Raw genomic sequence first — 26,406 nt, 5'->3', positions numbered from 1 at the left:
TGTCAGGTGGATGCAGAGAAGATGGTGTTCACAACGAAGACCAGGTCAGGAATGAGGGTCCCAGGCCTGTGCACATGCCCAAGCCCATGGATGAGACTCCACCCCAAATGAGGGGGCCAGCTCTTCACATCTCTGAAGTCAGAAGCCTATTAAAATACAGTTCCCGGGGCCCACGTGCAGATATTCTGATTAATCAGTTCTCCATTTTAAACCTGTATACTTTGCGGGGAGGGGGTGGGGGGGGGAGCGGTTTTCCAGGCACCTTACAAATGTTAATCCATTTGATTCTCCCAACAACCAACCGTACAAAGTGTAAGTATGTTTGTTATTCCCTTTACAGATAATGAAATAGAGCCACAGAGAGATTATATAATTTCCCAGAGCTCTGCCCTTTGTTAGCTAGAATTTGAACCCAGGCAATATAGCCCTAGGGCCTACATTCTTAACCGCTGTGCACACCCTCAAATAACCATTGGCCTAGAACAGTGGTTCCCAATCAAAGTCAGTTTCGCCCCTTAGGACACACTTGGCAATGCCTGGAGATGTTTGGTCGTCACAACTGGAGGGAGATGCTGCTGACATCTAGTAGGCAGAGGCCAGGGATGCTGCTAAACATCCACAACAAAGAACAACCCAGCCCCAAATGTCTGTAGTGCCGAGGCTGAGACGCTGACCTCAAGCAGAGGTTCTCAGTCCCAGCTGCACGGTAAAATCACCACAGAGCTTTCCAAAACGCCAGTGCCAGGCGGTACCCAGACCCATGAAATCAGAATCTTGGGGAACAACTCAGACACCAGCATCTTTGCAAGCTCCCCAGCAACTCCAAGGTTAAGGACCCCTAGCCTAGAAGTGGCCACTCCTCCTTGCCCACCATGTCCAGCAGTGGTACATGGGAAACGCACTGGGGCTACGACCGCAGGCCTGAAAGCTGTTTTGCTCCCAAGGGCCCATGCAGCCACGGGCCTGCAGGCTCTCCCTGCTACCTCAGTGACTCTGATGTGGGTGGCCCCCCACCCACCTCTGAAAATGCTCCCAGGCTGCTCTTATTAAGTAAGGAATCCTGTTCCCCAAACCACCACTCCCACACACAGCACAGACCTCGGGAGTGGGATTAGAAATGACCGACTTCGATCAGTCTGTGATGAAATGAACCTCGCTGAGAGGCCAGCTGGGGGCGCGGGCGCCCTGCAGCAGCTAGGGCGTGCTACTCCAGGCACAGCTGAGGCAGAGAGTTCTGAGAGAAGCCACCGCAAGGGGCAGGTGGGACTCAGCTTCCTCTGACTGGGCCAAAGTGGTTTCCGGGCCCACATAGGGCACCAGCCCCAGCCAGGTAGGGGGATAGGCCTCTGTGCCCACAGCAACCCCACGTGACCACAGGGCAGGCCCCCTCCCTTCATGGTCCTCTGCTTCCTCCTGCCGCATAGGAGGAAGCAGGTCCCTGAGCACAAATGCCCCAACCCTTGCCCAAGCTGGGCCCAACAGCCAAGCAGGAACTTAGACCTCAGTGACGCTCCCCGCGCAGCCCCAGGAGCTCCCACTCCGCCATCTGTCCTCCAGGCTGCACCCCAGGAAGGCGATAGAGCAGGACACTGGGCTGGCTACCCAGGGCTGCAGGTAGTGTCCTCAGCAGGTGGCCTTGCCGCTCCCCTCACACCGTCTTAACGTCCAGGGTTTGGGCCCGTGACAGGTTCTGACGCTGGGCTTTGACCGCGTGCAGGCGTCTCCCATACAGCGTGAACTGGGACCAGGTGAACAGCTGCAGCAGAGCACAGGTGATGGGCACCAGCACCAGCAGGTAGAAGCAGCCCTGGCGGAGCGTCGGGGCCTGTGGTGGGGGTGGAGCTGGGGGCTCTGGCCAGGGCTGGGCACTCCCCACAGGCGTCAGTGCCGGCTGCTGGAAGAGATCATGACCTAGGATGAGAGAGTCCGCAGAAAGAACAGGTCAGCCCTGGTCTCCTCCACAGTCCACGGTGCTGCATCTCACACGCCACGGGCACATGTCCAAACGGCAACTCTTGATTCCTCCCCAAGACTTGCTTCTCCCCTGTTCTTCTCTTCTTGGGGAATGGCAGCGCCATCCCCCCAATAATCTCGAAGTCTTCCTAGATTCCTCAGTTAACTTCACCACTCCCCAACAGCTAATCCTTTACTTCCCCCAACTCCAAAACACAGCCCAAAACAAACACTTCTTTTCAGCCCCCGGCCCCACCTGCTCCAAGCCTCCATCACCCGTGCCACAGCCTCCCTACAGCCCATCCTCCATGCAGCAGTCAGAGTGAACTTTAAAGCGTGTAAATCAGACAAGGCCATTCCCCTACTTAAAAGCCACCCAATAGCTGCACTGAGAATAAAATCCAAACCCTGCCCAGATCTACAGAGCCCTCTTCACTTTTCCAGCCTCATCTCCAAGCCACTCTTTTTCTTTTTTTTTTTTTAATAAATTTATTTATTTTTGGCTGCATTGGGTCTTCGTTGCTGCGTGCGGGCTTTCTCTAGTTGCGGCGAGCCGGGGCTACTCTTCGTTGCGGTGCGTGGGCTTCTCACTAAGGTGACTTCTCTTTTTGCGGAGCACGGGCTCTAGGCGCGCCGGCTTTAGTAGTTGTGGCACACAGGCTCAGTAGTTGTGACTCGCGACTCTAGAGCGCAGGCTCAGTAGTTGTGGCAGATGGGCTCAGTAGTTATGGCGCATGGGCTTAGTTGCTCCGCGGCATGTGGGATCTTCCCGGACCAGGGCTCGAACCTGTGTCCCCTGCATTGGCAGATGGATTCTTAACCACTGCGCCACCAGGGAAGTCTGCCAAACCACTCTTGATAACTTGGGCCCACTTCCAGTTCTCTCTGTCTGGGATTTGCTGAGATCTTTCTAGACCAAATCCTCGCCATTCAGTTCTTATCCTGGGTGTCACCTCCTCAGAGAGACCTCCCCGGACCACACTAAGCAGCTTCTCAGTCACACTGTCTAGTTTTACCAACGCACTTACCACTACCTGCTCTTTTCTTGTTTGGCTGTTTATTAGCGACCCTACCCCCACCCCCTGACTATAATATAAGCTCCAAGATGGCAAAGACCTTATCTGTCTTATTTTGCTATCTCCCTCCCTAGAGGCACCTAGAGCAGCACCTGGCAGAGAAGGTATTCCATACATATTTGTTGAATGAATGAATGAAAGAATGTAACCCAGTTCCTCTACCCACATGCAGAGAGGCAGAGGAGGGGTGGCAGCCAGGGGCGGCCCAGACCCAGCCTCTGTTGGCTGGTTGCCATTCTCTCCCTCAATGGACCCAGTTCCCAGGCTGATCAGCTGGTACACCAGGTAAGCTGTGCTCCCTGGAGCCTCCAGAGGCCCGTGCCAGCCCCTGGGCCCTCACCTGTGTAGAAGCACAGCAGCCAGGTGCCCAGCAGCGGGGCGAAGGTCTGGCCTGGTTTGGTCACCAAGGCCACCATGCCAAAGAGAAGCGCTGAGGCCGCCTGCTTGCGGTGGTTCAGCACCAGGTCCTCGTCCACCAGGTCAGTGACCACCAAGGTCAACAGCTTACAGGTGCCCTCAGTGAAGACACGGTTGCTGCCGGCGGAGAGAGAGCAGACAAAAATGAAGGGGTGGGACAGAGGTGTGGGGATGAGGGAGGGCAGGGCATACCTGGCAATGAAGAGGCAGAGCAGGCCGGGGCGGTCGGGGCCAGCCAACAGCATGAGCAGGCTCAGGCCCAGCTTGAGCAGGAAGAGCCCGCGCACCACAGCGTAGACGCCCCAGCGCCGGCACAGGGGCAGGAAGTAGAGATTGTTGAGATGGGGAGCGACATAGGAGATGCCTGGGGAAGGGGGTGCGGCCTCGTCAGGGGGCACTGCCGCAACCTCCACAACTGCCCATGGTTAACATCAGAATCAGAGTTTGCACTGATCCAACACTAACGAGGTTCAGGCTCCGTGCTAAGAGCTTCACACCCTTTTATTTAGTCCTCACGACCCTTTAAGGTAAGGACTATTATTATTCCTACTTTACAGAGAAATGGAGGCCCAAAGAGATGAAATAAAACACATCCAAGGCCACACAGTGAATAAGCACAGTCAAGACACACACCCAGGCCTGTCAGGACAGTAGTCCTCCCTGTGAACCAGCCACTGTGCCACTTCACCTCTGGGTGTCACCGCCACCCAGAGGACCACCATGAGGGCAGCCCTACCCCCTCAAACCCACAGAGGCTCCCTCCCTTCCTCTGGAAAACAGAGCAGGGGGCTGGAGGTGCAACCCCAGCACGGATTCTGCCTTCTGCCACCTGGGCCCCAGCTGGGGAGGCGGCTGTGCCTACAGCCGGGCTAGGGGTTCTGGGGTGCAAGCCTTTGTCCTTCCGGCCTGCCCGAGGCACCCACTCACCCAACAGGAAGGAGCCTGTGGAGAGGGAGATGTGGTCTGACAACAGATGCTCCAGGAAGAGGGGGAAGAAGTTGCTGTTGAAGTGGCAGTGAAAGACCTGCAACCAACAGGGACAGTGAGGAGGCCAGGAACAGGGCAAAAGCCAATAGGTGGAGCGGCAGGAGCAAGAGCCGCCTCTATCCCCCTGTCCCTCGACATGGAACATGCCAGAACAAACCCGAAAACCAAATTCCTGTGCTTATCTAATTCTGCTAAAAGTTAGAAGGAATGATAAAATTGTCATTAGAACAATTAAAAGCTTTTTCTCTTGTAAAACCTATCAGTGCTAAAACAAGCTTAATGACACAAAAACAATCTATTTCTAAGTTTGGTTGGCTTATATACTACATATGTTTTAGGTATGGCACGTGGTGTTTTAACAGTCCCCAAAGGGGCACCTCTTTTTCATATCCTTGCTTTGCAGGTGAGGACATGGCTGCCCCGAGAGACTGAGACAAGCCTAAGATGACACAGAGAGCTAGGAGCTCAGATGCTGCTAGAATCCAGGTATCTAACAACCCATCTTGTGCTCCTGCCATTGAATGGCCCAGCCATTCTCAGGCGAGGCCAGAACTGATTTCCCAGCTTCTGAGGGGCCTCTTCCCTTAAGCGAGGCATTCGCAGCCATCCTGGGTGGAGGCACTGCTCTCATACCTGCACCAGGTCCATGCCCACGAACCACAGGAAGTTCCGGTGGCGGGCCAGCTGCCGGAGGTACTGGCCCAAGGTGATGCTGCCCGCCTCCTCGCCGCCCAGAAGCAGCTCTTCTTCACACAGGCTGCGGGGCAGAGGGGAGTCACGAACGGCCTAGGCTGGGCCAGAGCCATCCCCCACCCGGCAGCCATCCACCAGCCAGGGGACCCAGCATGGCAGTCACACCCAGCAGAGTGCTGGCGGGACCCTGGAGAGCCGGAGCTGGCCACTCACCCGCCATCCACAGCCAGGGTTGGGCACCCCGGTTCCCTGCTGGCCGCCTCCACCCGCCACCTCAGCAGCCGTGTGGCCCCCACAAAGCCCAGCCCAGAGCCAGCGGCCAGTGCCAGGCAGAAGGCGCGGAAGGAAGAGAAGTCTTCTTTGTTCCAGAAGGCGTAGGAGGCAAAGACAGACAGGGAGCCAGCCGCACTGAAGAGGGAGCAGTAGAAGTTGAGGTGGGTGCGGTCGTGGGCTGAGAGGGCCAGGTCGGCCAGCAAGGCATGATGGTGCAGGTCCACGAGCGTCAGGAAGCCATCGTAGAGGCACAGGCACAGCAAGAACTGCAGGCCAGCCGGGGCCCAGGGCACCCAGAACGCCAGGAATGACAGTGCCAGCAGCGGCCCATGCCAGCCCAGTGCCCGCACCCGTGCCAGCACCACGGCCCTCGAGGAGAGCCTGGCGCCTGACCTGCCAGGGAGAGGGGTGCTGTTGGGAGATGCCCCTGCAGCCTTGGCAGGCCCCAGTTCCCCCTGCCCGGGGCCCAGAGCATGGGACTCACACCAGGGTGGTCCCACTGAGCCCTGAGTTCAACCCCTGATTTAGGAAGCACAACTCACCAGTGGGTACACTCTCCCCTCTGCTCTCTTACCAGTCGGCCAGGGTTGATGGCCAAAGGGTGGTGGGATACCCATTTCCCAAGCTTGGGGGCAGTGATGGGCCCAAGCAGGGATGGGCTAAAGAAATCTGCCAGAAGCAGCAGAGAGTGTTTGCTGCACCGAGCCCCGTCCTGAGGGCCTGATAAGCCAAGCGGTGGTAAATTTCTCCCCGAGGTGAGCAAGGCAGCAGCCAGTCAAGGCCACTTCTTCAACCTGGACAGAGCCTGCCTGACCTTGGGAAAGGAGGAAGCCTGGACAACAGTTGAAAATGGTCTCCCTTTCTTTCCCCACCCCAAACACAGGCAGGGGTCCTCCAGCTCTGGGGAGGGGTAGGTGGGACAGAACCAGTTCTGAGCCATCCTCGGGAAACAAACCGGGGTTGGGAGCTGAGGAACTGACGGTCACTCAGCCAGCCGAAGAGGGGGTCATTGAGGCTGTTCCAGAGGAGAAACACCGTCTGTGGGCAGAGGGGAAATGGGCAGGTGGGCTCCAGGCAGCCTCCTCTCCAGGGCTTTCTGCATCCCAGCCTGCTCGCCACCTCTCAAAGATGACCCCAGCTTTCCTTCCTGCAAACCTTTGCTCAGGTCAGTCCCTCTGTTATAACCCACAGCGACTGTCCCATCAAACTCCCACCCATCCAGGGCCCAGCTGATAAATATATGTGAATATATTATAAATGTGCATACAGAGAACAGTGCCTGGCTCACAAGACAGAGGCCAGGAGAGCTGGCGTAATCCTCACTGAGGAGTCATCAAGGCCTCCAGCTCCAGCTTTTCTTGCTGAATCTCGGTGGGCAACCCGGCTTGCCCCAAGCTCCTGGCTGGGCAGGATCCAGCCCTGCCATCTGCCTGGCTCCCACCCTGGCTGGCTGCCCCAGTTCTGGCCTACCTCTCCGACCCAGAAGGCAGCTTTGTTGATCTTGTACACTGAGACAAAGGTGTCCACGTAGTAAAGCAGGAACACGTTGTGCAGGACAGAGATGAAGAGGGCCAGGGAGCCATAGACCATGGCCGTGGGCAGGCCCAGCAGCCAGGCCCAGGGCCCACCCAGCCCCATGGCGGCCAGCCCAGCCTCAGCCCCAGGAGTACTGAGGAGCGCTCATGGCCACGGGCAGTCTGGCCATCCTTGTCCCTGGGGAAGAAGAAGCCAGTTAGCTGCAGGGATCAGAGCCAGCTGATCTAACCCCAGACCTCTGAGTCATCTCACTGGGAGAAAGTCTGTACGTAAAACAAAACTGGGGAATCGTCAACGATGTCCAGCTAAAACAATGCTGGACTAGATACCACTACTGGAGAGTAACCCAAGGAAACTGATAAAGGCGTGGGAAGAGAAGGCAGACAGCCAGCAAGTGCTGAGCCAGGTTGCGTGCTAGGGCGCTGTGCTCAGTATCTTCTTTCATCCATACTTTGCTCAGCCTTAACGGTCCAGACATGACAACCCTGGGCTTGGGCACACACTGTGCCTACAGTGGCACCTCGGGCAAGCTACTTAACCCCAGCCTCAGTTTTCTCTTCTGTAAAAAGGAAAAGTGGACGATCATGGCTACTCAGAGGAATGTAAGGATTAAATGAGGTAACTCACAGAAAGTGCTCAATAAATGGATGTTGGTGGTCTCATTATCATCTTTATAAAATCCCTACAAAGTTTACAGCACTATTACAATATTATAGGAGAGCAACCCCAAGCTCAGAGATGTTAAGTAATTTGCCCAGTGTCGCACAGCAAAAAGTAGCAGATTTGAACCCTGACCTGTCTGGCTCCAAAGCCTTTTCTGCCACTTGACCTCCCAAATTGGGTTCCTATGGGCTGCTGGGTAGAATGGAGAAACCTGCTGTGATGGCAGGTTCCATAGGGATATACAAGTGATAAGATATGATAAGAGTCCACAACTGCTCATGCACTTTGATTCAGGAAATTCCACCTCAAGGAACTAACCCCAAGGGAACATGTACAGAGCTGTTCATGGCAGCAACATTTATAAACAGCCAAAAGCTGGACACAGCCCAGGAACACAACAAAGGGACTGGCTCAACAAGCCCGATGCTCTCCACAAAGGCCAAGTATGTGGGCAACCTCAACACAGGGGAGAGAAACTCAAGAACATGTTACATGAAAAGAGAGAACAAAGGACAGCACGAGTGCCTGCTCCCAACCAGGCCGACTCGTGCGCAGAGACCAGCAGGCTAGACTGACCATGGATGGAAAAGCAAATAAAAGTCAGATTTTTATTAAAGCAGCGCTTCTCATACTGTAATGTGCTTCCAAGTCACCAGGGGACTTTGTTAAAATGCAGATTTTGCCTCCATAGGTGTGGGGAGGAATCTGAGATTCTGCATTTCTAACGGGCTCCCAGGTGGCACCAATGCTGCTGGTCCATGACCACACTTTAAGCAGCCAGGCATTAAGTCTATCTGTCTCTTTTTTTAGATTCAAAGCTGTTGTTCTCTTTTCAGAAAAATAATCTCATGTGTGCTTGTCTGACCCCCAGAGGGAAGCTATGGGGGCTTCCTTCTCTCAAACTCCCTGTTCTGAGTTGAATGTGCCCAAAAGAGATAAGTTCAAGTCCTAACCCCCAGTGTCTGTGAGTGCAACCTTATTTGGAAATAGGATCTTTGCAGATGTAACGAAGTTAAGATGAGGTCATACTGAGTTAGGGTGGGCCCTAATCCAATGACTGGTATCCTTATAAGGAGAGGGAAATTTGGACACAGAGACAGACACACACAAAGGGAAGACAGCCACGTGAAGAATGAAGGCAGAAATTTGAGTGATGCACCTACAAGCCAAAGAACACTAAGGATTGCAGGCAACCACCAGAAGCTAGGAAGAGGCAAGGAAGGATTCTTTCCTAGAGCCTCCCTCCAGAGGGCACAAGACCCTGCTGATGCCTTGTTGTTGGACTTCTACCCTACAGGAACTGTGAGGTTGCTTTAAGCCACTCAGTTTGTGGCAATTTGTTACGGCAGCCCTAAAACTTATACACCTCCTCAGAGGCTTTCTCTTTGAGTCCTCGTGACCCAAGCCTACCCATGGGCTTCATTTACATGTCCGCATGCTTGCACGCACACATGCAGAACAGAAACTTCTGTTTCCCCATCAGAGTCAGGCCCTGGAGAACCGACTTCAGCCCCAGTCCAAATGTGGTGACCCCCCAGGCCCTGTTCTTGCCCCATCAGCCACCATGGCTCCCCTTCCCTGCCCAGCCTTCAAGGGCCTCTGTAGTCTGGCCTCTCCCCGCCAGTCCAGCCCAGACTCCCGTGGATGTTCAAGCCACCGTCTCCTCTGGCCAGGCCTTTGTTCTTTTTTTTTTTTTTTTATAAATTTATTTATTTATTTATCCATTTTTGGCTGCGTTGGGTCTTCGTTGCTGCACACAGGCTTTCTCTGGTTGCGGCAAGCGGGGGCCACTCTTCATTGTGGTGTGTGGGCTTCTCATTGGGGTGGCTTCTCTTGTTGCGGAGCACGGGCTCTAGGTGCGCAGGCTTCAGTAGTTGTGGCACGTGGGCTCAGTAGTTGTGGCACGTGGGCTCAGTAGTTGTGGCTCACGGGCTCTAGAGTGCAGGCTCAGTAGTTGTGGCGCACGGGCTTAGTTGCTCCGCGGCATGCGGGATCTTCCCGGACCAGGGCTCAAACCCATCTCCCTTGCATTGGCAGGCGGATTCTGAACCACTGCGCCACCAGGGAAGCCCCCAGGCCTTTGTTCTTGATGGTGCCTCCTACCAGAAGGACCCTCCCCATGTCTTCATCTCCATCTCACCCATCCCTCAGGAGCCAGCACCATGTCGAGGAGACCTTCTCCAACTCCTCGGCCCTCACTGGTGCCTCCTGCCCCTGCACAGCACTCTCCCACCTGCCTGCACTCCAGCCTGACTGTGGGGTTCTCCAGCGCAGGGCCTGTGTCTTTGCCCTCTCTCTCCCTCTCTGGACTCAGCCACTCTTGCTATAGGAGTGACTGGTAAGAAAGAGGCTCTGCGGGGAGAATAAGGACGGTATCTCATGGGGGTCTCTCTCAGGCTCAATGGAAGCTGAGTGGCAATTCACTCAAGAGATCGGTATGCAGCCCCCCATCCCCTGTGCCAACCTTGTGCCAGCCCACGCCTAGTGGTGGAGCAATGAGAGAAGCAGTGGCCAAAACTACCTGAAAGCAGCCGCTAAGTCTGTGAGAATCTCTCCCAGGCCATAATGATCCCACCTTGTCCCAAAGCTGGAGGATATCCAGGTGGCCTCTCCCTGGGGCCTTTGAGCCCCTGAAGAAACATTTGGTGGGAAATACTTTTTTTTTTCACAGCTTTATTGAGGTACAACTGACATATAATAATCTGCATATCGGGGAGTCCCCTGGTGGCCTAGTGGTTAGGATTCTGGGCTCTCACTGCCATGGCCTGGGTTCAATCCCTGGTTGGGGAACTGAGATCCTGCAAGCTGCACAGCGTGGCCAAAAGAAAAAAAGGAAAAAAAAAGACCCCCCCCCCAAAATAATAATAATCTGCACATATTCAAAGTGCACAGTCTGATCAGTTTTGGCATAGGTATGCCTGTGAAACTGTCACCACAATTGAGATCACCCTGAAAATTTCCTTGGCACTTTCCAAGTAACATAGTGGAAAGAAGACACAACTGGAGGTCTCCGAAGTCCCAACTCCACCATCTCCTACCCGTGTGACCTGAAGCAATTTGCTAAACCTCTCCATGCCTGTTTCCTGATCTGCACGATGGGGCCAACCTTCCTAAGGCTAGGGTTAGCAGTCCATGAGAAAATACTCTTAACGCAATGAGCACAGAAAGTGCAGCAAGCACCCAAACTTCAGAGATTACTACTCTCGAGCCTCCCAGACCCTCCATACCCACCACACAAGGATGGGGTGGGGGTTAATCTAAAGGTGCTTTGGGGCTGTAAAGCACCATGTACACCTCTGCTGCTATCCTTAACTCAGGTCACCTCCTCTGATTCCCCAGGGCCTTTCAGAACTCCCCTCCCTCACCTCGAAAGCCTTTGTCCGAAGGGAGTGAAACCTCCTGGCACCCCTACCCAGATGTGCAGTGACCTGCCCTGGTTACTGGAGAAGGTGGACCCTACAGGCAAGGTCCCCAGCCTCCAGCAGCCGGTTAGCTGCACCCACGCTGGGGAAACAGTAGAAGAAAACCTCAAAGTGCGGTGAGATGGAAAAAGTATGACTTTTGCCATCAGAACAGCCTGGGTTTAAATCTCAACTGAACTTTCTACTAACTGTAACTGCAGACAAGGTCTGAGCTTGTCTGAACCTTGGTTTCCTCCCCTGTAAAACGCGAGCAACAGTGCCTATCTTTATAGGAATGCAGGGAGGATTAAACTATGTCTAGGAAGCCCAGAGCACCGACAGAAAAGTGCTCAGAAACTGGCATTTCCTTGGGCTCACTTATAACAGATCAGGGTAGGAGCAGGGGAATATGCTGGTAATCAGGCCCCTTCCTGTGGTAAGGGGAGTTTGAGAGAAAAATCAAGGCACAAGGGGGAAAGTCAGAAGAGGACGGCCTGCAAGGAGCACAGGCCCAGATGATGTTCAGGAGTACCAGAGACAGACCACTACCATGGACCAGATCTAGAGGCAAAGCAACCTGTCCAGGTAAGCCTCTGCCCGGGAAAGAACGCTGGGGGAGGAGTATGCAGGGTCACTCCAGATTCCACTCCTCCATCAGGAACTGCTTCCTCTAATAGCCCTCCCCACCCCACTCCACCCCCACAGAGAACAACAGCCCTGCCTCTCAGGGGAGGAACGGCTTGGGGCCCACACCAGCCTAGTTGCATAACCTGGCTGAGATACCCTGTAACCTGCAATCAACTCCACCCTCACCTTGGCACCTAGCAGGAGAGCCTGCTGGTGGCCCCAGAGCCCATCCCCCATGCCCCCCGCTGGTATGGTCCCAGTTGTGTGGCCTTGAGCCAGCCACTCCCTCTCCCTGGGCCTCAGTCTCCTCATCTATAAAGTGGGGATGACAATGCCAACCTCTTAGACTGCTGTAGGGCTGAAATGTAAAAGATATATAAAGCACCAAGCCTAGTGCCTGACACTTAGAAGACCCTGAGTAAAATGTAGCTATTCATGGGCTTCCCTGGTGGCGCAGTGGTTAAGAATCCGCCTGCCAATGCAGGAGATACGGGTTCGAGCCCTGGTCAGGGAAGATCCCACATGCCGCAGAGCAACTAAGCCTGTGCGTCACAACTACTGAGCCTGCGCTCTAGAGCCCATGAGCCACAACTACTGAAGCCCAGGCGCCTGGAGCCCGTGCTCCACAAGAAGAGAAGCCACCGCAATGAGAAGCCCACGCACCGCAACGAAGAGTAGCCCTGGCTCACCGCAACTAGAGAAAGCCCGTGTGCAGCAACGAAGACCCAACACAGCCAAAAATAAATAAATAAATAAAATTTTTAAATGTAGCTATTCTTCTTCTTTTTCATGTCTCTTAAGTTTAGCTTTATGATCTTTAAAGAGTTGCAGTCAGTGTCCCCTTCTGCCAAATCCATGACTGAAGTTGTCTTTTCAGCACTCAACATTGATGCTTCTCACTGCTTGGTATATCCTGCCATCCATCAAATTCTTTTTTAAATGCCACCTCCAACCTTTGTTCATGTTGTTCCTTCCACCTAAAACACCCTAGATGTAACTACATACCACTTCTCAGACATAGGATATGCCTGGTTTTTACACCTATCATCATGAATCCTCACAACTCTTGTTACTATTTCCATCCTTATCTTGTAAGTGAAGAAACCAAGGCTCTGAAGGTTAAATAGCTGGCCCCAAATCACAGAGCTATTAAGTGCTAGAGCCAAAATTCAAAACAGGTGCTTTTGACTAAAAAAAAAAAAAACTCAGCATTTCTCACATCACTAGGCCCACACCGCCACCACAATTGTATCAAATCCTGCTGATACAAGCAAGGCCCAGTTCAGGGGCACATACCTTCCCAAGGACACCAAGTCAGGTGTTCTCACCCCTTTTCAGGTCCCTTGCTCTGTATCAGGATCCAAATGTCTCCCTAACCCTCCTCCAGCCCCCAAGCTCCTTAAAGGCAGGGCCAGGTCAGACCTGCCCCTGATTTGGACTCCCAGCTTCCACCAGGCTCCTTCACCACACAGTAGGTGCTCAATTAATACCTGCTGGGTCAATTTGCCCCTAAAAGGTCAATACAGACACCCCCAGCCCAACAGGAGAGCAGCAGCCATACAAGTGTCCTCCCCAGATCCCACTGTGCCCCTCAGCTCTGCATTCTGCTTGGCTGTGGGAGTCAGAAAGAGGCAACCTGGGGAATCTTGATGTGAAACATGGACAGCAAGGCAACAGGTGAGGCAACAAAGAGGAACAGTGATAATAACAAAATGTAACATTTATTAAGCTTTCACCCGTGTGCTAACGAAAATTGATACAATATGGGAAGAGAGCTCAGAGCAGAGCGACACCAGATCAGGAAGGGCTTTGGAAACCACACACAAGATCCTATACTGAGGACAACAGGATGGGGGGCACTGGGAGTGGCCAGGTGACAGAATCAGATGTTTAGAAGGAGCCCCCGGCATCATGTAAAAACTCTCCCCTCCTCACCCCATCAGGCTTCTGGGAAATAAAGAACCAGAAAATGATAGAAACAGTAGCAGCTCCCTGATTTCTGAACCAGCCTGTGATGAGTAGGGGGCTGATGAATTTGGTAGGGGAAACCAAGAATGACAGACTGGGCCCCTGGGGTGAGGGGCTTCAGAAAGAGGGTGGGTGTTAGCTTCTGATTCCCTTCAGAAGGACTAGAGACTGTATGAGAAGCTATTAGTATGGAGGGAAAAAATCTACTAATAAGCATAATTTGGAGTTGGGAGTCCTGGGTCAAGTTTGAACCTTATCACGAACTAGCTCTCTGAGTTTATTCCTACATCTGCAAAGCGGGAGAAAATTCCATTCCGTGCCTGTCCCAGGGGTATCAAAAGAATTTGAAAGGTATTATACCCTATGCAAATATTAGGTGTGTCCTTTTTTCAACAAGCAGGTGACCTCTGAATTGTCTTCTGTGTTTCCTGTTTCACACCCCCTTTGTCTCCCTACAGCAGGACCAGCCCTGGCAGGGCTGTTGGGGACGCCCACCCTGGAGGGGTGCCCACTTTCCATGCAGTGACTAATGGGCCCATCCTCCTCCTCAGGCTGGAAATGAACTTCACCCTACTGGTGAAGTTCTCCCTTTCCCTCCCTGCTCCGCAGGTTACTACAGCAGCACTGGAGGATCAGCAACTTCACCCCAGGACCACGCACCCCTCGCAAGCCACAGAGGAGTCTGGGAACAACCCAGGAGTTCCTTATTAAATAGCTGGCGCTGAACCATGTGGTGGTTCTCCAGCCTGTCTGCACATTAAAATCACCTGAGGAGCTGCTCAATAACACCAAAGCCCAAGCCTCACCCCTGACCAATTAAATCGTAATTTCTAAGGACGGGGCCCAGCTTCGGTGTTCTTTTAAAGCTCCCCAATTGGTTCTACAACGCCACCAGGATTAAAAGCCATTATGTTAATGAAATGGATCCCGGCCTGATGCATCATGCGATCTCAGGGAGTCCCTCTGCAAGAATTCCATTCTCACCCCTTGAGCCCAAGCTTCTCCCACCCTGCCCCGAGGCACTCTCTCAACCCACAACCAGAGCACTTCAGGGACTCCCGCAGACAGCCCCCAGGACTTCCAGAGCAGACAGCATTCCTGTACCCTTCGGGTGTGTCCTTTGTGACTGACTGGCCCCCAGTCCGGCCCGCTCCTGCCCCCGAGCCCCGTCCGCGGGCCAGCCCCTCACCGAAATTGTGTCAGGCGAAGCCTAATCCCGCGGCTGCCCGGAGCCAGGTGCCAGCCAGTGCGCCTGCGCGCAGGCCTCCAGCAGCTTCTCCAGCCTCTTCTTCCGCTCCTGCCCAGCGATTGGCTCCGCTTGGCTCCGGGGCCGCTGCTTCGGCAGGTGCTCGCGCCCGAGGATGCCGCCGCCATATTTGTTACGGGCGCTTGCCCTTAGGGGACGCCAGCAAAAAACGGGCAGATTGTCTGTATTCCTGGCCGGTTCACCCTATCCCTCTCACTTCCACGAAGGCTTAATGTCATTTCAGTTCAAATCAACGAGGTTTTTCTGAGAGCTTCCCATCCTCTCCCCCATCCTTTTTTTTTGCCTGTCGTGCGGCCAGTGGGATCTTAATTAACCCACCAGGGATCGAATCTGCACCCACTGCAGTGGAAGCCAGGAGTCTTAACCACTAGACCTCCGGGGAAGTCCCCCACCCCTTACTATTAATTCGGAAAATGAAGAGAGCTCAGCACCTTCCTTCAAGCCTTGTGGTGTGACTGGATGCACAGCTGAGACAGATAAGAAGATGACAGTGGCATGACCTGGGACTCCCTGATGCTGGATTGTGAGCTCCTCAAGAGTGGACAGGCCCAGCTTGAGCTGTGGGCACCAGGGTTCAGGCCACAGGCACCAGGCCCTGAGAGAGCAACCAAGCAGCCCAACCTCTTCTTCTTATTATTATTATTTTCTTGTTTCTTTTCTTTTTTTTTGGTTGTACCAGGTGTTAGTTGTGGCACGTGGGCTCCTTAGTTGTGGCATGCGAGCCTTAGTTGCCGCTTGCATGTGGGATCTAGTTCCCTGACCAGGGATCAAACCCGGGCCCCCTGCATTGGGACCTCAGAGTCTTATCCACTGCACCACCAGGGAAGTCCCAACCTCCTCATATTATTTTTTTTTTTAAAGGTTTTTTTTTTTTTTTTTTAAAGGAACTCCTTTATTTATTTATTTATTTATTTATGGCTGTTGGGTCTTCGTTTCTGTGCGAGGGCCCCCTCCAGTCGCGGCAAGCGGGGGCCACTCTTCATTGCGGTGCGCGGGCCTCTCACTATCGCGGCCTCTCTTGTAGCGAGCACAGGCTCCAGATGCGCAGGCTCAGTAGCTGTGGCTCACGGGCCCAGCCGCTCCACAGCATGTGGGATCCTCCCAGACCAGGGCTCGAACCCGTGTCCCCTGCATTGGCAGGCAGACTCTCAACCACTGCGCCACCAGGGAAGCCCTCCTCATATTATTAATAGTAATAGTAAAATATAAGGCTACGGAGCTCTTACAATGTGCCCTGTGCTGTGTTAAGCACTCTACATGCATTATCTTGTTGAGCCCTCACATAGTCATCCCTGGGAGGTAGGTGCTATTATCCCCATTTTACAGATGAGGAAACAGGTTGGGAGAGATTCAGTGACTTTCACACAGCAAGTAAGAGGCCAGACAAGTTGGAACCCAGACCTTCTGACTCTCAGAACAGGAGTCTTTCCTCTTCCTACCCCTACCCAGACCCTGAAAGTCAAGTTTTGTTTTGCTCAGTCTAGTCTGGTGAGGATGTCCCATGTCTTCTCCCAACAGGCCTGTAAGCCTACTTAGATTTCTAGGCAATCAGACAGCACAGACTCCAGACTGCTGTTTCCCTTCCCTGGGATATGGGGCCATGAGTGTGGCTTTTGGCTTCTGGGGGACCTGGGACTCAGTTCCCTAGCTCCACCACTTCTTTTTCGGGGACGCTCTTTTTGTGAGCCTCTGTTTTACTCCTTAGAGGGATTTTGTGGGCATTAAATGAGAAATAGGGGTGTAAGAGTTTTGTTGTCAACAGGAATATCATCCTCTTCCTCCTTCCTGACAACCTGGCAAGGGCCCACCCAGAGCAAACAGTCCAACACAAGAGCCCGGGTGTCCAGGAGCTAGAGTCTGTTCAACCAGTTCCTGGGGAGCCCCAGAGGCCCCATGAACCTTGCCCCCAGCATCCATCTCCCACCAGTCTGTCTCACTTTCCTCCTCCCCAGTCCTGCCTTTTCAGACCCTCTTCTTACCTCCTAGGTCTCCCCTTGGCCACACACACATCACCTCTCTTCTAGACTTCAAGCAATTGATGAAACCCCTCATGCTCCAGAAAGCCCTCATGACCAGAAGGAAGATTACCATTTCTCCCCCATCCTTACCCCTTACCCCCATCTATGCTTTACTGGCCGTGAGAATGGAGGGCAGGAAGGGCAGGAAACCCAGCATTCAGCATAGAGTCTGGTACACTAGGGCCTCCATAAATTGACTAAAGGAGTCCCTCTGCCGTTCCACCTCTGGCCAGCATGTGCCTTTATTTCAAAGCAACACTGAGCCTTTACTTAGCCCTCCCTGGGTATCCTGTGGGGGAACAGGAGAATGGGGAGAGCTGCCAAGGGGCTGGAACTGGATGTGCCCTTATAGGAAAGACTTTGGCTCCTGTGTTGCACTGAATACCCCACCCTGAGTTCCCTCAGCCCTCTCATTTTATAGACAATGTAACCAGTTAGCCTTTTTTGTCAGCACCAGGGCTGGGCCTTGTGATTATCTCTGATTTCCCTTCCCAGTTGTCAAGCACAGAGATAACTTGGAGGGGACATGGGGTGCAATTGAAGATCATATCGCCTGCCTTCTTGAGTCATATCAGAGTCTCTGGATCGTGGGAGAGAGACATACAAAAACTCTCCCTGAAATTCTCTCCTCCCATGGCTTCTGACCTCTGTGATCTATGTTCCACCATGTTCTCCTCCTACCTAACAACTCCTCCTCGGGCCCCTTCACCGGGGCAGTTTTTCCCAGGGCTTTCTTAGTTGCAGAGAGGGTCCCCCAGATTTCCATTTTCAAAACTCTTCACACATTCACTTAAACTTGTCAGGCCATACACTATATGGGGTAAAAGGGACTTCAAAAACAAGATTGCCTGTTGGTGGGAATATAAATTGGTGCAGCCACTATGGAAAACAGTATGGAGGTTTCTCAAAAAAACTATAAATAGAACTACTGGACATCCCTGGTGGTGCAGTGGTTAAGAATCCGCTTGCCAAGGCGACATGGGTTCGATCCCTGATCCGGGAAGATCCCACATGCTGCAGAGCAACTAAGCCCATGCACCACAACTACTGAGCCTGCGCTCTACAGCCCACGAGCCAGAACCACTGAGCCCACATGCCACAACTACTGAAGCCCACACACCCTAGAGGCCGCATGCCACAACCACTGAGCCTGCGTGCTGCAACTACTGAAGCCCGTGTGCCTAGAGCCCGTGCTCCGCAACAAGAGAAGCCACCATAGTGAGAAGCCCGCACACCGCAATGAAGACCCAACACAGCCAAAAATAAATAAATAAATAAATTAATTAATTAAAAATAGAACTAGCATATGACCCAGCAATTCCACTCCTGGGTATTTATCTGAAAAAAAATGAAAACACTATTTGAAAAGATGCATGCACCCCATTGTTCATAGCAGCATTATTTACAATTGCCAAGATATGGAAGCAACCTGTGTCCATCAAAAGATGAATGGATAAAGAACAAGTGAGCCTAGGGATTTCCCTGGCAGTCCAGCCTCTAAGACTCCGTGCTCCCAATGCAGGGGGCACAGGTTCGATCCCTGGTCAGGGAACTAGATCCTGCACACTGCAACTAAAAGATCCCACATGCCTCAACTAAAAGATCCCACACACCACAATGAAGATCCCGCGTGCCACAACTAAGACCCAGCACAGCCAAATAAATAAATATTAAAAAAAAGAACATGTGAGCATATATATATATGTGTATATACATATTTATATATATACATATATATGCACACATACACAATGGAATACTACTCAGCCATAAAAAAGAATGAAATTTTGCCATTTGCAGTAACATGGATGGACTTGGAAGGTATTATGCTAAGTGAAATAAGTCAGAGAAAGACAAATACTGCATGATTTCATTTCTATGTGGAATCTAAAAAATAAAACAAACTAGTGCATATGAGAAAAAAGAAACAGGACTTCCTTGGTGGTGCAGTGGTTAAGAATCCGCCTGCCAATGCAGGGGATACGGGTTTGAGCCCTGGCCTGGGAATATCCCAAATGCCGCGGAGCAACTAAGCCCATGCACAACAACTACTGAGCCTGAGCTCTAGAGCCCACGAGCCACAACTCCTGAGCCCATGTGCCACAACTACTGAAACCTGCGCACCTAAAGCCCGTGCTCTGCAATGAGTAGCCACCGCAATGAGAAGCCCGTGCACCACAACGAAGAGTAGCCCCCGCTCTCAGCAACTAGAGAAAGCCTGCGCTCAGCAACGAAGACCCAACACAGCCAAAAATAAATAAATTAATTAATTAATTATTTTTAAAAAGTAGTTTAAAAAAAAAAAGAAACAGACTCAGATATAGAGAACAAATTATTGGTTACCAGTTGGGAGAGGGAACAAGGGAGAGGCAAGATAGGGGTACGGTATTAAGGGGTACAAACTACTATGTATAAAACAAATAAGCTATAAGGATATATAGTATAACAGGGAATATAGTCAATATTTCATAATAACTATAAATGGAATATAACCTTTAAAAATTGTGAATCACTATGTTATACATCTGAAATTTATATAACATTGTACATGAACTATACCTCAATTGCCCTCAAAAGGCATAGGTGGAACGCAACAAATTGGCAGCCATGATGACACAGTGTAATATGGGCCAGGGTAGCAGCTGTTCTGGTAACTTCACCTACTACCTTTCCTTCATGACTACTCCACCTCCCATCTCCAGCCTGAATATAAAACTGCTGCTGGATAGCTTCCCAAACGTCCCACCTGAACCCAGCACTCCCTCAACTTCCGATCACCCCAAGTGTTTCTTATTTCCAGGATCGTCTTGACTACCCACCCAGCTGACCAAGCTAAAAACATGTGCATCCACCTTTACCCTCCCCTCTCCATCCAGGCAGTTATATGGAATCAAGTCCAGATGAATCTACTCCCATGTCTCTTTTCCATTCCCTGATCTTGTTTTGGTTGTCAGTTTTCCTAAACTAGGGTGTGAACCTCCTCCAAGACTGGCTTCCAGACTCTCTCCATCCTCTACTTTGCCCACAAAAGAGCCTCTGATCGTGGGGGTCACTGATCAGAAACTACTCAGGTTGCTGAATTTTGAAATTTTTCATAATAAAATTCTGGGGGAAAAACAGTCAGGGTGTATTGTTGATGCAAGCAACAGAAGACTTCACTCCATAGTATAATAACCTAAACATTCAATTTTCTAAAGACTAACATGATGGTGCTTTGAAATAATTTTTTAAATGCCCATTTCATTATGTCTTTTGTGGTTAAATCTATATGAAGTAATGCAAGAGGGAAGAGATATGGGGACATACGTATAACTGATTCACTTTGTTATAAAGCAGAAACTAACACCATTGTAAAGCAATTATACTCCAATAAAGATGTTAAAAAAAAATTATACGAAGTAAACACAACCAGTTATGTGTATAAAAAAAGATTCCCTCAAACTAGATTAAGTAGGAAAGGAATTTATGGGGAAAGGGAAATTGGATAAAGGTGATCAAAAGATACAAACTTCCAGTTATAAGATAAATAAATACTAGGGATGTAATGTATAACATGATGAGCAAAGTTAACACTGCTGTATGGTATAGCTGAAAGTTGTTAAGAGAATACACCCTAAGAGTTCTCATCACAAGGAAAAAATTTTTTTTCTTTTTTTTTTTGTATCTATATGAGATGATGGATGTTAACCAAACCTACTGTGGTCACCATTTCACAATATATGGAAGTCAAATCATCATGCTGTGCACCTTAAACTTATAAGTGCTGTATGTCAACTATATTTCAATAAAACCAGAAGGGGAAAAAAGGGGATTGACTGGCTCATGTAACTTCAAAGTCCAGGATTCAAACGATGTCATCAGGACCCAGTTTCTCTCTCTGACCCTTGGCTCCACTTCTTCTGCAGCTCTATGCTCAGAGAGATCTTCACCTCTGGACTCAGAACTGCATTCTTTCAGATCTCTGTCCAGGGGAGAGAGCACTTCACTCCATGCAATTAGAGAACAAAGCCCTGGGCTTGGCTCCCATTGGCCCAAATTGAGTCACATGGCTACCCTAAACCAATCACTATGGCCTGAGGGACGACAGTGATGATTGGTTTAGCCCTAAATCACCCAGGCAATTTAAGGATGGGCTACAGCCAACTCCCCCAGAACCACTTTCCTGAGACTAGACAAGGTGTGGGACCCAAAAAATCTGGGGGCTGTTACTGGAATCAGGGTGAATGAATGCTGAGAAACTCACAGCTTGGTCCTTATTTTTCTCATTTTTCCTGAAGACTGCCTCCCCAGTCTCCTTCAGCAAGCATGTCAGAACCAATATTAAAACGCAGGCTTCTCACTGTCCCAGGCTCCAACTTGAGCTTGGTCTCACACTCTCCTCATCTCCCACCCAGGTATGACCAGATCCCCATGGGGGAGAAACTGGCCAGTCACACAGGGTCCATCATTGAGCTCCAGGCTGGGGTGAGGTCAGTCTATAATAGGTAGTTTTGGACACTCCTCAAGTGCTGTGATTTGGAGAGGGGGCAAAGTTATAAATAGGAGTGGGGAGGTATACTAATTTCCTACTAACGCTCTAGCAAATAACCACAAACTTAGTGGCTTAATACAAATCTATTACAGTTTTGGAGGTTGGAATTCTGTCTCATAAACTAAAGTCAAGGTGTTGGCAGAACTGCATTCCTTTCTGGAGGGTCTAGGGAGGAATCCATTTCCTTGCCTTTTCCAGCTTTGAGGCTGCCTGCATTCCTTGGCTCATGACCCCTTTCATCTTCAAAACAGCAAGAGCTGGTTGACTCTTAGTATCACATACTCTGACTCTTCAGCCTCTCTCTTCCACATTTGACTCCTGTGATTACACTAGGCCCACCCAGATAATCCAGGATAATCTCCCTATTTTAAGGACTGCTAATTAACAACCTTAATACCATCTGCAACCTTAATTCCCCCTTGCCATGTAATATAACATACTAACAAGTCTCCAGGGATTAAGCCATGGACATCTTGGGGGTGGGAGGCCTCCCCCAACAAAGGCCACTATGTCCTGGGACCAGTTCTTAAGGGAGAGGCTCCCTTCTTGGAGCTGTTGGGTAGGGCATGTTAGATACATACCCTAACCTAGTCCTAGCTGCTGTTCTCACAAGGCCACTGGCCTGAATTAGACTTGACAGAGTGGCTCAGTCAGGTATCAAGAAATGTGACATCACCAGGCTGAGTGTGGGGGACCTCCTCAGAGGGTAGCTGGGCTCTGAGAGATGCTGAGAATCTAGGAGAACCTATGGGGGTTAGTCATGATGCTGCTTAAGTCAACAGAAGAAGGGGAAGGAAAGTATGATGGCCTGGCGGCCCAGAAACTAGAAGAGAGTATCCATTTTAATCATGCAGCAACTACTACCCAGCCCACTGGGGAAGAGAGGTGGAAGGGCATGACCTGCAGCCAGAGGGGACTGGAGCTCAGACAGTGCTCAACCCATCTGAACGAAGCAACCTTTCTGGCTTCACCCAAGTAGCTTCTGGGCTTTGGAATCATTTGCACTGGGTTCAAATCCCACTGTGCCAGTTATAGACTATGTGAACCTGGGAAAGTGGCCTAACTTCTCTGAATCTCTTGTTCCTTATCTATTAAATGAGAATGATACCACCATGTTCTTCACGTGGCTAATAAGAATTAGAAGTTCTTTTTTAAAAAAGTTATAAGCTCTTATGGAACATTCTAGAGGGGAGGATTGTCAGATAGTCCGAAAAAAGCCCCAGCATGGATTGGTGATTAGGCTATTGTTGAGAGCACAAGTCTTGAGACACACGGGGTTGAATTCTGCCCTTACCATAACTAGCTGTGTGAGTCTGGACAAGACACTTAACCTACGTAAGCCCCAGTCATAAAATACATTTATTGTGTACCAAATCTGAAGCAAGCAGCTTCTTGCTATGTAAAGTCAGAAAAATATTAGTACCTCATTCCTAGGGTTGATGTAAACTTGAAGTTAGATGCTCATAAGCAACTTGATTCACTGCCTGATGTGCAGGAGCTTCACTCAAATGTTAGGATAACTCAACCCACCTGGCTGGAAAAAGGGGATGTGGAGAACAGGGAGCTAACTTGACTGGAAAGGCCACTGGATGTCCTCAGTGATGTTGCGGGCATCCCTGAGCACAGACCTCAGCGTCTAAGTCGCAGCCGGTATGACCAGCAGGGTCACCCAGTGTAGACACAAGCTGGCTGGCTCCTGGCCAGCTCAAGGTGTTTCCCTTTGCCTGGAAACCGGGAGGTGTGGCTGCGGCAGGGCATGGAGGAGAGCAGCTCAACTAAAAAGTGGTGGAGAGGAGCCCCGCTCTTGGATCTCTCTGGTTCCCCCAAATGCTGGGACCAGCTCCCCCAGGCTAAAGGAGACAAGTGAGTGGGGAGCTACCTGGGAAGAGCATTTCAAGACTGGGGGCTTGAAAAAGGCTTGGGTCCTTCTTGCCTGCTGGGAGCCTGGGGTTTGGGTCCAGCCCTAGGACAAGACGTGAGGTGGGAGCTGAACTCCTTAGGAAGAGTTCCCCGAAGTCGGGCACACGTGCAGGGCCCCCTGCTGTGAACCAGAGCCCCAGGTAACCAGGCCCCAGGGTCGGTGGTGGAGATGAGAACAAAGTGTACCCACACCCCACATCCTTACCCCAGGTCTGGACCAGGACGAGATCCCAGTAACAATGCCGGCCGCCTGAGCGTCACACCATGTACACATACTGCTGCCTGGCGCCTGGGCAGGACGTCTGGCCTCTGCTGCAGCACCTCACCTACACCTACCTGCCCGCCCCTCCGCTGCTGCCCCCCATTCAGGCCCACAACTTCTGCAGCCTGCCCCCGAGCCTGAGCGCGGGCGAGTTGACGGCTCCGCGGGAATACCACTGCTTCCACGCCACGGGCGCGACGCTAGTGGTCACGCCGCCCTTGTGGGCCTTCCCGCAGGCCTACGTCGCGGCCCTGCAACCGCCGTTCCCAGCGCCCAGCTACCCAGGGCCGTCACTGCAGGAGCCCGCAGCTGCGGGGCTGGCGGCGGTCGAGAACGGGACGCAGTGGCCGGAAGGCGGCAGCCTGCAAGCTGAGCTGCGATGGGGCCGCGTGGAGCGTGCGCTCGGGCCGCGCCTCAAGCTGCCGGACTTCGTGCGCCGGGAGCTGCGGCGAGCGTACGGCACGTACCCACGCACCGACGTGCGCGTCACCTATCGCGGCGGCGAGTTCCTGCTGCAGGGCGCGCCGCGCGTGCGCGAGACCGAGTACCGTATGGAGAGACGAGTGCTGCGCCGGCCAGCCAGCAGCTGCAGCGGTGACAGCAGCCCCGCGGGGGAAGCGGCGGAGCGCGGCCGCCGGAAGAAGAGGAAAGACTTGAGCTGAGGGCGCCGCGAGGCCCGGCGGCCGGCCAGGGTGAGCACGCGCGCGGCTCTCCTCCTGCCGCCACAGCTGTGCGCTGGGGCTGGGTGCACCTGTCACCTCTTTTTTTTTTTTAAACCACCGCCCACTTCCTGCACTTCCTTGATTTCTCTCAGGTTATTGCTGGATGGCGGGGCAAGGGCGAGAATGGATCAAGGACATCTCTGGGTGGGTGTCCTATTACTCCTTCCTTCTACTTGGGCTTGGGAAGCCTGAGTGTGTGGTGGAAGGAGGACCTGAACCCTTTGTTTCCTCTCTCCTTCCTCCCCACCTTCTTCCCCTTTGAAGCCTGCCCTGCAATAAGCCCCCACTTTCGCTTTTTCCTGTCCTCCCTCCAGCAAAGCGCTCCAAACTCCCCAAGTTGAGGGCCCACCTATCCCCAGCTTGTAAGAAAAGTAAATAAATGAGTGAAGTCAAGTGTAGGCTTCAAGATCATTTTTATGCTTGGGGATGGGGGTTTTTCTTCATCTGTGTAATGTGAGCCTTACTTTCCATCTTGGGGTACAAGGTGTTGGAGGTGAGTATTAGAGTGGACCTCTGGAAAAAGTGTGCTTCCTCACTGGCTGGGCCTCATTCTCCCTTAACCAGCTCCCTTCCAGTGCAAGAGGACACTCTTCTAGGTCCTGAGGCCCACCACCCCCAGAGAGATTCTGAGGGCATAAGCTATTTTGTTGAGGCGTGGATGACAAGCATGGCTGAGGAAGGCTGAGGAGGGGATCCATAATCAGATCCATAATGGCTCTGACATTTTCTAGACTCGGAGCCTCAGTTTCTTCATCTGTAAAAGAAGAAAACCAACCCAGCCTACCTGGAAAATTTACCAACTTTGAAATTTAAGATGAATGTCACTTCTTGTCTCCTGATTCTTGCTAACAGCGTTTAATAGGGTGAATTTGCAATATTATAGGAGTTTGCTGGAGGGTTAGGCCACACATCCAATTTTAACTAAGAGTCTGGCCAGACCACCAGATCTGATGCCCAGGCTGTATAAATTTGGCTCCTATTGGAATTGCTTTCACTGAACTTCCATTTGTGGTTGGCCAACAGCTACCTGGGTATACAGGTATGTTATTGAAGTTGTAGATCACTTGATTGAACACTGCTGTATTTATGAGTTTCATGGAGAAGTTCTATTAAACCTCAGCATTTGGTAAAGCTGTTTCTGCTGATAAGTGGTTTGCTTTTATCTTTGAATCACCAAGGATCTCATAATTGATCATATTTTTCTATTTGCCCTGGTTTCTAGGGAGCCAAATTTGCTTAGAATCTTTTGTGTAAAACCTTGATCCTGAACTGTTACCCCTAGTTTCATCTTATTTTCCTTTCCTTTTTTTTTTTTTTAAATTATAAGACACAGGGAGGTGTTGTAGTGTGATGGGTCTGCTGTGTGACCTTAGATGAATTGTTTAATGTCCCTGAACCAATTTCCTCATTGCAAATGGGGATGATGGTATTAGGACCTATCTCATAAGATTATTGAGAAGGTACTGTGAAATCCTGCACAAAAAATGTTTACCACAGTGCCTGTCATGTACTAAGTGCTCAAAGGGTAGTGTTTGTTTTTAAAAAGTAGTTTACAATACAGAAATTTATAAAATAGGAAGTTAAAATCTGTTCTAATATCCCTCACCCCCAAATGATCACTGAGGTCCAATCTAGTATTTTTTACTGTTTTTTTCTGTTCACCTAGTATTAATTACATAAAATGAATTGCACAGTTTTGCTTGTTGCATTATACATTAAGTGTATCTTGGACATCATTTTATGCCAATGCACATGGAGTTACCTCACTCTTTAACAGTCATCCAATATTCTATAGCATTTGGATTCTTTCCAGTTTTTAGCTATTAAAAGTCCATCCAACAAATTTCTTGAGTGCCTTTTATTTGCCAGGAACTGTGGTAGGCCCTGAGGATACCATAGTGAATGAGACAGCCATGGCAGTTTCTGTCCTTATGGAAGACATTTAAGCTGAGATCTAAAGAATATGAAGAAGCTAGCCATGCAAAGAGAAGGGTGAGGGGAAGCCAGGCAGGAAGTATGGTGGGTGCAAAAGTCCCAAGGAATGAAAGTTATCCTTATTCACTTGACAGGCATTTGAGAGCCCACAGTTTGC

General features: G+C 51.2%; 2 protein-coding genes across 12 annotated transcripts in view; one reads left to right on the top strand and one right to left on the bottom strand.

Moving 5' to 3' along the window:
- Positions 1-183: 183 nt before the first annotated feature.
- On the bottom strand, positions 184-23,674 carry MFSD13A (major facilitator superfamily domain containing 13A). Of its 7 annotated transcripts, none has more exons than XM_082408395.1 (9): positions 14,784-14,910; positions 6,870-7,112; positions 6,355-6,437; positions 5,340-5,792; positions 5,067-5,190; positions 4,374-4,470; positions 3,639-3,810; positions 3,370-3,563; positions 184-1,911 (listed from the first exon to the last, which is right to left on the bottom strand). In XM_082408395.1, the coding sequence occupies exons 2-9, from the start codon at positions 7,035-7,037 to the stop codon at positions 1,649-1,651; spliced, it is 1,554 nt and encodes a 517-aa protein (XP_082264521.1). In that variant the 5' UTR covers positions 7,038-7,112; positions 14,784-14,910; the 3' UTR covers positions 184-1,648. The 7 variants fall into 7 exon arrangements, with proteins under 7 accessions (XP_082264521.1, XP_082264519.1, XP_082264517.1 ...); XM_082408396.1 differs by lacking the exon at positions 184-1,911 and adding an exon at positions 1,918-2,749; XM_082408393.1 differs by lacking the exon at positions 14,784-14,910 and adding an exon at positions 23,536-23,674 and having other exon boundaries at positions 3,370-3,810.
- LOC309636178 (uncharacterized protein C10orf95 homolog) overlaps positions 23,595-26,406 on the top strand; it is a gene marked incomplete at its 5' end in the record, with an annotated part of 7,508 nt that continues 4,696 nt past the window's right edge. For 2 of the 5 annotated variants that reach the window (XR_014249270.1, XR_014249271.1), the window contains 2 exons: positions 23,595-24,284; positions 24,407-24,458. Coding sequence is in view for 3 of the 5 variants with exons in the window: in XM_082408517.1 (XP_082264643.1) it covers positions 23,595-24,254 (660 nt within the window). Of the gene's footprint in view, positions 24,285-24,406; positions 24,708-26,406 lie in introns of those variants that run through there. The other 3 variants (XM_082408516.1, XM_082408515.1, XM_082408517.1) reach the window with 2 other exon arrangements.

Source organism: Balaenoptera borealis (genome assembly GCF_965194805.1).
Source record: "Balaenoptera borealis genome assembly, chromosome: 10".
Classification (NCBI taxonomy): Eukaryota; Metazoa; Chordata; class Mammalia; order Artiodactyla; family Balaenopteridae; genus Balaenoptera; species Balaenoptera borealis.
This window is presented reverse-complemented; position numbering and strand designations above follow the sequence as displayed.

Coding starts and splice junctions, on each gene's coding strand:
- MFSD13A (XM_082408393.1), bottom strand. CDS start 7,037: ATGGGGCTGGGTGGGCCCTGGGCCTGGCTGCTGGGCCTGCCCACGGCC. Junction 5,191..5,339: donor ACCCTGGCTGTGGATGGCGG/GTGAGTGGCCAG, acceptor TCTGCCCCGCAG/CCTGTGTGAAGAAGAGCTGC. Junction 4,471..5,066: donor TGGGCATGGACCTGGTGCAG/GTATGAGAGCAG, acceptor TGTTGGTTGCAG/GTCTTTCACTGCCACTTCAA.